Genomic DNA, 12,476 nt, shown 5'->3' with positions numbered 1-12,476 from the left:
TGAGGTTGATCTTGCGCAGGTTAGAAAATGTCTCTTCCAGATCTTGCACAAGAGTTGGCCCGTCCTTGGTTTTGACCACTATGCCATCCATGTAGGCCTCCATATTTCTATGGAGCTGAGGTTCAAAACCAATTTGGACTGCTCTTGCAAACGTTGAGCCAGCACTCTTAAACCCGAAAGGCATCCGTAAAAAGCAATATGTACCACATGGGGTGATGAATGCCGTCTTCACTTCATCCTCTCTTGTCATGAAGATTTGGTGGTAGCCTGAGTAGGCATCGAGGAATGATAAAAGATCACACCCGGCCGTGGAGTCAACAATCTAGTCGATGCGTGGCAATGGGAAGGGGTCCTTAGGGCAAGCCTTATTAATATCTGTGTAATCAATACACAGCCTCCACTTCCCATTCGCCTTGCGCACCACTACCGGATTGGCCAACCACGTCGGGTGGAGCACCCCTCTCACCAAACCTGCCGCTTCCAACTTCCTAATCTCCTCTGTCATGAACTCCTGCCTTTCCAGAGCCTGCTTTCTGACCTTCTGCTTGACGGGCCGCCCGTGGGGGCAGACAGCTAGGTGGTGCTCAATCACCTCCCTGGGAACACCGGGGATGTCGGACGCTTGCCATGCAAATTAAACACATCGACATTTGCCCGCAGGAAGGTGACGAGGGCACCTTCCTATTTGTTGTCGAGGGTGGAGCCTATGATGAAGGCCCCTCCCGTGCCATCCTCCCTGACGGGCACCTTCTTGGTCTGCGGCGGCTCGGCTCTGGATCTCTTGCTCTTGTCAGTAGACCTCTCTGGCACGTCCTCAATGGTAGCACAACACTCCGAGGAGGTGCGCTTGCCGGAGTGGGTGCGAGAGGTCTTGCCGGGCTCCTTTTTCCCTCCCGGGCCTTCAGCGTCAGGAGCAGGTGCCTGCTACCTCTTGAGCACTGCGTTGGATTTCCCCGAAGAGGAGAGGATGATGCAGCAACGTAGCATAAGTATTTCCCTCAGTTTTTGAGAACCAAGGTATCAATCCAGTAGGAGGCCACGCGCAAGTCCCTCGTACCTACACAAAACAAATAGCTCAACGCAACCAACGCGATTAGGGGTTGTCAATCCTTTCACGGTCACTTACGAGAGTGAGATCTGATAGAGATGATAGATAATATTTTTGGTATTTTTGATATAAAGATGCAAGGTAAAATAACAGGCAAAGTAAAAAAGAAAAGCAATAATAAAGTGATTGGAGATTGATATGATGAGAATAGACCCGGGGGCCATAGATTTCACTAGTGGCTTCTCTCAAGAGCATAAGTATTCTACGGTGGGTGAACAAATTACTGTTGAGCAATTGACAGAATTGAGCATAGTTATGAGAATATCCAGGTATGATCATGTATATAGGAATCACGTCCGAGACAAGTAGACCGACTCCTGCCTGCATCTACTACTATTACTCCACTCATCGACCGTTATCCAGCATCCATCTAGAGTATTAAGTTCAAGAAAACAGAGTAACGCCTTAAGCAAGATGACATGATGTAGAGGAATAAATTCATGCAATATGATAAATACCCCATCTTGTTATCCTCGATGGCAACAATACAATACATGCCTTGTTGCCCCTACTGTCACTGGGAAAGGACACCGCAAGATTGAACCCAAAGCTAAGCACTGCTCTCATTGCAAGAAAAACCAATCTAGTAGGCCAAACCAAACTGATAATTCGAAGAGACTTGCAAAGATAACCAATCATACATAAAAGAATTCAGAGAAGATTCAAATATTGTTCATAGATAATCTTGATCATAAACCCACAATTCATCGGTCTCAACAAACACACCGCAAAAAGAAGATTACATTGAATAGATCTCCACGAGAGAGGGGGAGAACATTGTATTGAGATCCGAAAAGAGAGAAGAAGCCATCTAGCTACTAACTATGGACCCGAACGTCTGAGGTAAACTACTCACACTTCATCGGAGGGGCTATGGTGATGATGTAGAAGCCCTCCGTGGTGGATTCCCCTTCTGGCGGAGCTCCGGAACAGGCCCCAAGATGGGATCTCATGGATACAGAAAGTTGCGGCGGTGGAATTAGGTTTTTGGCTCCGTATCTGATCGTTTGGGGGTATGTAGGTATATATATGAGGAAGGAGTACGTCGGTGGAGCTTCGAGGGGCCCACGAGGCAGGGGGTGCCCTAGGGGGGGCGCCCTCCACCCTCGTGACTGCCTCATGGCTTTCTTGATGGAGGGTCCAAGTCTCCTGGATCTTATTTGTTGAGAAAATCACGTTCCCGAAGGTTTCATTCCATTTGGACTCCGTTTGATATTCCGTTTCTTCGAAATAATGAAATAGGCAAAAAACAGCAATTCTGGGCTGGGCCTCCGGTTAATAGGTTAGTCCCAAAAATAATATAAAAGTGGAAAATAAAGCCCAATATGGTCAAAAACAGTAGATAATATAGCATGGAGCAATCAAAAATTATAGATACGTTGGACACGTATCAGGCATCCCCAAGCTTAATTCCTGCACGTCCTCGAGTAGGTAAATGATAAAAAGAGAATTGTTTATGCGGAGTGCTACTTGGCATAATTTCTGTCGGCGTTCTGGGAACGGGGGTCCCCAGACTTGCCTGCCTGCGGCCTGCGGCGTGGCTCAAAGGGGGGCCCAGCACGGCCCATCTTCATCAACACAGACCCAAGACCCTCGCGAGGGGCCAAGCCTCGCGGGGCGGACGACACGGAGCTTCCTCAGGCACGGCCTCATCAGGCTGGCTCGCGAGGAGGCGGAGAGATCAAGGCGGGGTACCTCACGAGGTGCCCGTGACGCAAGCCATGATGACCAAGGGCGCCAGGCGGGCGCCAGCCCGCGCAGTGTCCTCCTTTCCTCTTTGGTGCAAATGGAGCAAGCGCAGGCGAGAGCATCAAGCAAAGGCACCCGTTTCGGTGCAACGAGACCAAGACCAGCCCAACGGCAGGGAGGAAGTCATTGTGGAGCCCAAGCCAGCGCCACCACCAGAGCCTTTGGCAGGCGGGGACCAACTTTAGTCAGGATAAGTGTACCAGATATTCCCCTTCAAAATGGCCAATTGTTGGCGCCCTTCCCGCTTAATATTTGGGAAGAGGCCCAGGGCCTTTACCTGTAAATAGGACTAGCCACCCCCAGGGTAGAGGAGATAGAGAATCTAGAAGCCAAGATCCAGAAACAAGCTGGGATCGGATTGAGTAGCATAACACACACACACAGAGAGAGAGAAGGGTGACTGAACTCCTCCTAGCAGTTCATCGCCCCAGCCAAGAACAGACCCTCGCGAGGCTGTTCTTCCTTGTATTACTCATCATCATCAGCCCAAGAGGCAATCCACCACACCACAAACTAGAGTTGGGTATTACACCACAATGGTGGCCCGAACTAGTATAAACCCTATGTCTCTTGTGCTGTTCTTTCCATAGCTTAGATCTTAGCAAGGCGGTGGGGTGCAGGTAGGTAGAAGGCATAATCTCCATGCGAACCCCAGTGTTCGAACCTCAAGGGTATGCCAGAACCCGAAATCCAACATTTGGCGCGCCAGGTAGGGGTGCGCCGGAATTCGTCTTCCACCGCCCCGTTCTCCTCCAACCATCGCGTCCATGTGTGACGCTCGTCAGGCCCACGCTGAGCCGAGCCGCTCTCTCTTCCCGCATCGCCCAGACGGCTCCTGTCGACGGGCCTCCTCGCCATTCCCCGTCACCTGCCGTCAACGCCGCCACTGGCCCGGCGGGAAACGAGCTGCAAGCATCGTCTCAACATCCGTCCGTGCGGCAAGACCCTGGGGGAACCAGCCCCGACCTGCCCTTCCTTGTGACCAAGGGAGAGTCCTCCCCTCCTCGCCGGGCGCCAGCCTCGTCGTCGTCCGGCATGGAGCGGAGGGCCTGGGACTTGCGCCGAGGGAAGGACTCCCCCGACTCCTCGCCAGTCGCTTCAGAGTCAGACTCTCCCGCCTCTTCTTCCCCCTTACTCCTACTGGAGCTGCCGGAGGACATGTTCACCATCGCCAGCGTCGCCAGATCCTCGGGGGCTTCCGCAGGCACCAGCCCCTCACCATTGAAGGTGGGCATGGCGTTCACCACCTGCTCCCAGTCATCGCGGAGGAACAGGGGGACGGGGGCGCCCACCGGGCTCGCCACATCTCCCCCAACCAAGGAATGGAGGGCCGCGACCAGATCCTCGTCGGTCAGGGCCTCGGAGCTCAGGCGCAGGGTGGCGTCCGCTCCCCAAGCCTCCACAATGGGAGCGAATGTTCCTGGAGAGGAGCCACCCGGTGCTCCAAGAACACTCGCAGGAGCGTGGCCCCGGTTAACTTCGCCACCCCAAGTTGCTTGGCCACAGGTCCGCGTTCATCCTCTTCAGCACCGCCTTTGCATGGGGGTCGACGAGCTCCGCGCGGTACCACGCGACAACGGCCTTGGGCTGCCCCATGGGCAACACCAGTCGGGGGTGGAGGTGCCCGATGCCCACCATGACCCACTTGCTCCGGAAGCCTTCGATCCTCTTCCCAGGCTTCGAGATAGCATTGGAGTTGGAGTATGCGATAAAGCTCGCGCATGCGGAAACATGGGCACCAAAAACCCGGAGGGAGAAAAAGTGGCGCAGCAAGGCCACCGAGGGCTTTACCCCAACATGAGCCTCACAATAGTAAGCAAAAATCGCCAGGAGAAAAACAGAGTTGTGGTGGATATGCAGAGCCTGCAAGTTGTATTGGCGGAGAACAACAAAGAAGAATTCAGAGAAAGGAGGCACCAGACCGGCGATGATGGCGCTCACAAAGAGCGGATAGAAGGTGCTCCCCTTGCCCTCCGGCTGGTCAGAGCCGGCCTTGAGCACAGTCGCCCCCTGGTGGCCCTGCGCCACCGTCATCAGGCGCGTGAGGACGAGGTTCTTCTCCGACAGGTTCGGGGAATCCTGAGCCGGCGAGTACCAGGCCTCGGTCGGGGACTTGCGAGGCGCCATGGCGTGCCAGATGAGAAGGATTGAGACAGATCTGGAGGATTTCTGGAGCAAGAAGGAGAAGAACGAGAAAGGGGATCTGGGGCGAGACGAACGAGAACAAAGCAAGTAAGTCTGGCCCGGGCACCTATTTTGTCAGATGGACAGTTGCCGAGGCGGCATGGGAAGCGCAGATGCCCACATCCAATCAACCGCCACGTGGCGCCCAAGGCCGCAGGCTATTGGGGCCCGCTGCGCATCGCGCTTGCCCCTTCGCTTCTCTGCTAAGCCAAGCCCGTGCGCGCCATGGGCCCAGGGGCTACTGTCGGCGTTCTGGGAATGGAGGTCCCTAGACTTGCCTGCCTGCGGCGTGGCTCAAGTGGGGACCCAGAACGGCCCATCTTCATCAGCTCAAGCTCAAGACCCTCGCGAGGGTCCAAGCCTCGCGGGGCGGACGACAGGAAGCTTCCTCAAGGGCAGCCTCATCAGGCAGGCTCGCGAGAAGGCGGAGAGATCAAGGTAGGGGCACCTCGCGAGGAGCCTGTGACGCAAGCCATGACGATCGAGACCAGGCGGGCGCTAGGCGGGCGCCGGCCTGCGCAGTGTCCTTGTTTCCTCTTCGGTGCGAAGGGGGCAAGCACAGGCCAAGGCATCAGGCAAAGGTTACCATTCCGGTGCAATGAGACCAAGACCAGCAGAGCGGCAGGACGGAGGTCACCGTGGAGCCCAAGACGGCGTCATCACCAGTGCTTTTGGCAGCCGAAGACCACCTTTGGTCAGGATAACTTGTACTAGATGTTCCCCTTCAAAATGGCCAATTGTTGGCGCCCTTCCCGCTCATTATTTTGGGGAGAGGCCCAGGGCCTCTATAAATAGAGCTAGCCACCACAGAGTAGAGGCATCGAAAGAGGCATCCATCGAATCAGATAGAGAGACCAAGTAGAACACACCACACTAGCTCAAGAACACCTCTCGCGAGGCTGTTCTTCCTATGTACTGTTCATCTTTAGCCCCTGAGGCAATCCACCACACCACACACTAGAGTAGGGTATTACGCCACAACGGTGGCCCGAACCAGTATAAATCTCGTGTCCCTTGTGTTGTTCATCGTTTCCAGCTTAGATCACGCGAGGAGATCGGACATAGATCGGTAGGGGAGAGATCTCCGCGCGCACCCCAGAGTTCGAACCTTAAGGGTTTGCCGGAACCCGAAATCCGACATTTGGCGCGCCAGGTAGGGGTGCGCCGGAATCTTTCTTCCGCTGTTCGCGTGTGATCTTCTGTCGTGTCCATGGCTGACGCTCGTCGGGCTCGCGCCGAGTGCCGGGCTACTCGCGCCACCCGCGTCGCCCAGACGGCGCCCAGACGGCGCCCCTCGGCGCCCCCCCCGTCGTTCCCCGTCGCCTGCCGCCAACGCCGCCAACGGACCGGTGGGGCACGAGCAGCAGGCCTCGTCCCAGCATCCTTCAGTGCGGCGGGATGGCCGCACCGCCACCCCGTCGCTGACTCCAGCTGGTTCGTCGTCCCACGCCCGTCGCGCCCCCATGGTTGCGCACGCCGCGCTGCTCCTGGCAAGAGAGCTCCTGCACTACCGCCCCATCGACGACCTCTACGAGGACTGGCTCGCTTGCATCACCAAGCTCGTCAGTGCCGCAGGAGGCTCCCCCTTGTCGTCCCTCTCACTGCCTCGCCCTCCATTCCGCGCAGGGGGCGAGGACCAGGAGGCGCCTCCGCCACCTCCTCCCCAAGAAGGCGCCCTGGCTCCAAGGTGTGCAGCCCCAGGGCGAGACCCTCCACGTCCGGCGCCTGCGCAGCAAGAAGGGAGCTGCCAAGAGATTCCACGTCCCCGAGAAGGTGCTCGCGCGCTCCCAGCGCCGGTGTGCCAAGATCGCGTCCCTCCGCCTCCACGACAAGACCCCGCGCTGCTCCAAGCGGCGGTGCGTGGTAATCCCCAGGAGCAGGCCCAGCACCAGCAAAGGGCGCCGGTGGCCACAGCAGGCTGCCTCGCCTTCACCCCCGGGCTATGCGGCGTCACATGGCCAGGCAAGTTCAAGCCTGACCTGCCCCCTCGCTACGATGGCACGGCGGACCCCGTGGAATTCCTACAGCTCTACAAGCTGGGCATCGAAGCCGCCAACGGAGACGAAAAGGTCATGGCGAACTGGTTTCCCATGGAGCTCAAGGATGGCGCCCGCACCTGGCTCCTGAACCTGGCTCCCAGCACGATCTCCTCCTGGAGCGAGATGTGAAACCGCTTCATCGCCAACTTCCAGCGCACTCGCGACCGGCCCCCGTCCGTGAGTGACCTGCGCCACATCAAGCAACAACCAGGGGAAACCCTACAGAAGTACATCCAGCGCTTCAACAACGCTCGCCTCAAGATCCCTAGGGTGACTGAGGAAGCCATCATCTCAGCTTTCTCCGACGGCGTGCGCGACATCAAGATGAAGGAGGAGCTAGCAATCCTGGAAGACCCGTGCACATCCCTGGAGCTGTTCAACTTGGCGACCAAGTGCGCCAGGGCTGAGGAAGGGCGCCTCTCCCTCCCCGAGCTCCCGATAGCCGACCCAGAAGAGAAAAAGCTCAAGGCCAAGCACGTGAAGCGCAAGGGGGCTGTCATGCTTGCAGCAGAATCAGACACCAAGCGAGGCAGGGATCAGCCTGAGTCATCCAAGGGCAGTCGATACTGCGTGTACCACGACCTCCGCACCCACAACACCAACGAATGTCAAGAGCTCAGGGCCGTTGTGACACCCCAAAAATTTGGCCTTGTTTTAATGAATTAAAATTTTTGCCAGGAATTAAAACTTTGAATATCTGAGCTCCATTTTGATTTTTTAAATCATTTACTTCCCTGTTATGATGAGTTTTTCCCAAAGAGAAAACTTTTCAAATATGTTATTGGACTTGTTTAACCTCTCAAGAAAAACTTTTCTTTTATCAGTATAACTAATTACCTAATTAAATTGCTTGATCTTTATTTTCTTGAAAAATGGTTTTTCAAGGTTATATGGCCATATTTGAACTACAACCATTTGATAAATTCACCTAAAATTCCCACAAAAATTTGGAGATGTCATGTGATGTTTTTAAATCATTTTTATACAAAAATATCTTTTTTTCATGTAATATTTTGAGCTCTACACTCAATTTTTCTTCTCTGGTCCAGAGTGCAATTTGCACTACAACCCATTTAAATAATTCTTTCTAGCCTCCACCAAAATTATGGGATATTGGTAGTAACTCATGATTCAAGTTTATGCAAAAACTTGGTGATGTTCTCTGAAAATTTTGAGTGAATCAACCTCACCTTCATTCTGGTCCAGCCTTGTGATTTCTACTACAACCCTATTTAATTTTGCTCCAATGATCTTGTGCTTTCTCCCACTTGTAGGCAGCCCTACCAAACCTCTAAATCCAGGAGCATGCACCCATTGGATTAATTTTGGCTCATGAAATAATGTCATTTATTTCTTGTCCAGAATTGAAGTTTTGTAAAACTTGCACTAGCAAGTTTCTCCTTTTGCCAAACTAACCTCACCACTCTCTCTTGCATCTAAGGAGACCCTGATCTGGAAAATTTGGCCCCTCCAGGACTTGCCTAAGTGCCCTTGGCATTTTGTCAAACACCTGGAGAGCATGACCAGTTTTGACATGAGTTTTGGCATTGCACTGTGAACTTGCACCTCTGATCAAACCAGCATGTCCACTAGACTCCCTGTTACTCCTAACCTAGTCCTGTTTCTTCCCAGCCTCAACCTCGACCTCTAGCACGCTTTGGCATTGTGTCGAGCACGTCCCGCGCACGCCCGGAGCGCGAGCAGAGCGCGCGTATTGCACGACCCGCGCCCGAGCCGACACGCTGGCCCCACGGCTTTGGCTCGCTCCGCGGTATCACGCCACGCACTCCCCTTCTCACCGCTACGCGCCAAGCCGCCCCTCGCCACGCCCGACAGGCCAAGAGCTAGCCGCCGCCGCCACCCGACAGCCTCTGCCCATGTCGGCGCCGCCGAACCTTCCTCCGCTCGCCACCTGGCCCCTGGAGCAGTGCCCGCTCGTCCGCTAGCTCCTGCCGTCATCCCCAGCCACGCCACGATGCCCTGCAGCTACAGAATGGCGGTCGCCGGAGAGCTTATCCGACCGCTGCGGAACCGACCTCGACGAGCTATAAAAAGGAGGCCCCGAACCCATTCAAGTACACAGGCAACCTTAGAATGCTCCCCTAGTTCTCCCGTGGCAGCCAATCGATCCGGAGAGGTCTCCTTCCTCATCTCCGGCAACTGCAGCCGCCGCCACTGCCCCGGCCAATTCGGCACCACCAGGACCTCCCACTCTCCGTTCTCTCCACCAAGAGCTTCCTCATCTTCCCGTGAACCATTCCCACTACTCGATGTTGATCAGGAACCACCGTAGCCCCAAAATCACCTTGCTCCCGAAGTTCCCCTCCGCCGCGAAGCTCACCGCCGACGACCCCGTCCACCCCCGAGACCGTAACACCCACCGGCGGGACCGCCTCGACCCCCTGGGCCCGTGGATGGCTTCGTTTCTCGAACGGAGCCGCCAATCGCCGGCAGCGATCGCCGGAGTTCCGCCTCCGCTCGGGACAGAGAAAGAGGAGGGATAGACTGGTCAAACCTGACTAGTGGGCCCTCTGGACCCACTGTCAGTGACCGCGTGCCTGTCCACGTGGGATCAAGTGGAGGCGTAATCCACGCCAGTACGTTTTCCCCGCTCCGAAAACGTATTCCCCTCTGAAACGTTTTCTTTTCTGTTTTATTTCAAATAACAGATTTGACCAGAACTTTGACTGGCTATAACTTTTGAAATATAACTCCAAATGAATTGATTCTTTTTCCTACATCTCTCAAATAATGTCTAGTTTATTTTAAGATTTATTTGAAAATTTTCCAAACAACTTTTTTGTACTGTTTTTGAAATGTGTGTTAATTCAAATATATTTCAAAATAGGATTTTGGAGAGAGAGAAGAAACTTTCAAAAGTTTTGGAGAGCACCTCACCCCTCCACAACTTAAAGGCAAGCATTCTGAACCCTGGCATAATGTTTTTGGTGTGTTTTTTGACACGTTTATAACACCACCTTATTTCAGAGGTCTTGTTATTTCATGTGACATGATCATTTGCATGGAAGCATATTAGTGATTTCCTTACTGTTGGAAATGAATATAATTGTGATGGTAATCATCCTCATGTGCCTTGCATGCATGCCGGAAAGGAATCCGGGAAAGCCTCGGCCTTGGGTAGGCGTGAGCTTGTCGCCGGTCCCCGTCGGGACGGTTATGTCCGGTATGGCATGGTAAGGTATATTAAGTGGTGATTTTGTTGATTGAAATATATTTGTTTACATGTCATGTAGGGAACTTATAAACCTCCTGAATCGACCGTAGACCGAGTCTTGTTTCCAGTAACCCCCATACTTGCTATGTACTACCACTTGTCCCTGCCGCAGGTAGGGTATGGTTCAGTAAGTCGTCAACCCCTTTCAAGCACACACCGTACAGAGAGGCCATGGTGGAAGATATCGGTTGTAGCCGGTAGGCATGCCACCTGGTCCGGGGGTATGGGTGTTTCCGGTTGGGACCGAGAGGGGAGGCCACCCCTTAGAGCGCGCGATATAAATTTGATCCCATGCTACGCGAGGTTGTAGCCTCCCCACTTAGAGTTTTGCTTAACATGTGTCGTGGGTGATTCCAGACACTGGTGAGTTAAGCTGGTGTGTGCAAGTTAGGCGTGTTTTCAACTAAAAGACCGTAGACGGAATTAGTCCCGATGGACTAAAGGAATCCGTTACTCGTGGGTAAAGAGTACACCCTCTGCAGAGATTAAACCTATTCGAATAGCCATGTCCATGGTTAAGGATTACAGTCTGGGATGGGTCAAGTGTTGGTCTTAGTGTCGGTCTTCGGAGGAGAGATTGTTAAACCAGACCTTGGACCGTGACTTGTGACTTGTGAAGATTATGATTATTATCTTGTGATGGACTAACCCGTTGCATTATTTATATTATCGAGTATCCCTGGACGGTTCTACCTCCTGGATATTCATTGTGATTATTTCTTTTCAAGCCCTTTATGTGGTGTCGCTCAGACGCCCGACTGTGGCATTTCTTTTAAAGCCCTTTATGTGGTGTCGCTTAGACGCCCGACTGTGGCATTTCTTTTAAAGCCCTTTATGTGGTGTCTCCCAGACGCCCGACTGTGGCATTTCTTTTAAAGCCCTTTATGTGGTGTCGCTCAGACGCCTACTGTGGCATTTCTTTTAAAGCCCTTTATGAGGTGTCGCTCAGACGCCCGACTGTGGCATTTTTATTCCCACTCTATTACCGCTTATTCACGTTGCATGATAATAACCTGCTTGCATGCATAAAAGATATTTTATTTATGACTGACGATGTGATCATAAAAAAAATTTCGCGCATGATTATCAATTATATTGTACCTGTGTTCTTAATGTTTGCGAGTACATTCAAAGTACTCACTGGCTTGTCCCTGGCTATTGTCTTGGCCAGATTGCTTGCTTGGAGAGGAGCGTGGCGATGACAGCCTCGAGACCTAAGCAACGGTGATAGCAGCCTCGCGAAGATAGGAGTTAACCTGGTCAGCTGTTCCCGTGGGAAATGGAGTCCCATAGACACTGATGTCTCACAAACTGCTTCCGCCATCAACCACTAGAAACCCAATTGTTGTACTCACAGGCCAGAAGGGTCTTGTACTGCATATTTTGTATTTTGCTTGAGATTTCTGTAATAAGTTTGGAGCCTCATCAGCTAACAGTAATCCTGGGGCTGATGAGCACGACGGTCTTTTCTGGAAATTTATGTCTGGAAAACCCGGTCGTGACAGCCGTGCGAGATGGGCGAATCGGCCGACGCGCCGAGCGTAACGACAGGGGCTATGGCCGAGGAGGAGGAAGAGGTGGAGGACGATGGGAAGACCGTGGCCCTCACCAAGGCTGGCATGACCGACCCCGCGAGGATCGCTGGCAGGACCAGCCTCGTGAGGGAGGATGGAGAGATCAGCCTTGTGAGGATCGCCCACACGGCAATGCAGGCCTTCCTCCTCTGCCACCCCCACCAAGGAGGAACGAAGACCAACATCAAGATGAGGGGCTGGGGGCTTCCAGGAGCCACGCACAATCGCTTGCATCTTGGGTGGCGCCCAGGCCCCAGCCTCACAGCGCATCTTCAAGCAGTTTGCTCGCGAGGTGAATGCAGTCCTCCCCATGCTTGAGGCCACGCGCCCTCTCAGATGGTCTACGTGCTCTATCACGTTCAGCTCACCGGATCAACTCAAGTGCGCGGCAACGGCCGGAGTCCTCCTGATGCTTTGTTCCCCAGTCATCAGTAATGTGCAGGTCACCAGGACCCTCATTGATGGCGGGGCAGGTGTTGGTGTCAAAACCGGTGGATCTCGGGGAGGGGGTCCCGAACTGTGCGTCTAGGCGGATGGTAATAGGAGATGAGGGACATAATGTTTTACCCAGGTTCGGGCCCTCTTGA

The 12,476-nt window shown here is 53.7% G+C and overlaps 1 protein-coding gene across 1 annotated transcript in view; it reads right to left on the bottom strand.

Annotated features, from left to right (window-relative positions):
* Positions 1-681: 681 nt before the first annotated feature.
* LOC147986744 (uncharacterized) overlaps positions 682-12,476 on the bottom strand; it is a 29,455-nt gene continuing 17,660 nt past the window's right edge. Inside the window, exon 2 of the mRNA XM_087540137.1 lies at positions 682-921. Within this exon, the coding sequence (XP_087396263.1) occupies positions 682-921 (240 nt within the window). The remainder of the gene's footprint in view (positions 922-12,476) is intronic.

Source organism: Triticum urartu, chromosome 2A (genome assembly GCF_056163025.1).
Source record: "Triticum urartu cultivar PI428250 chromosome 2A, HENAU_Tu73, whole genome shotgun sequence".
NCBI classification, from domain to species: domain Eukaryota; kingdom Viridiplantae; phylum Streptophyta; class Magnoliopsida; order Poales; family Poaceae; genus Triticum; species Triticum urartu.
Note: the sequence above shows the minus strand (reverse complement) of the source record. Positions and strands in the feature narration are given on the sequence as shown.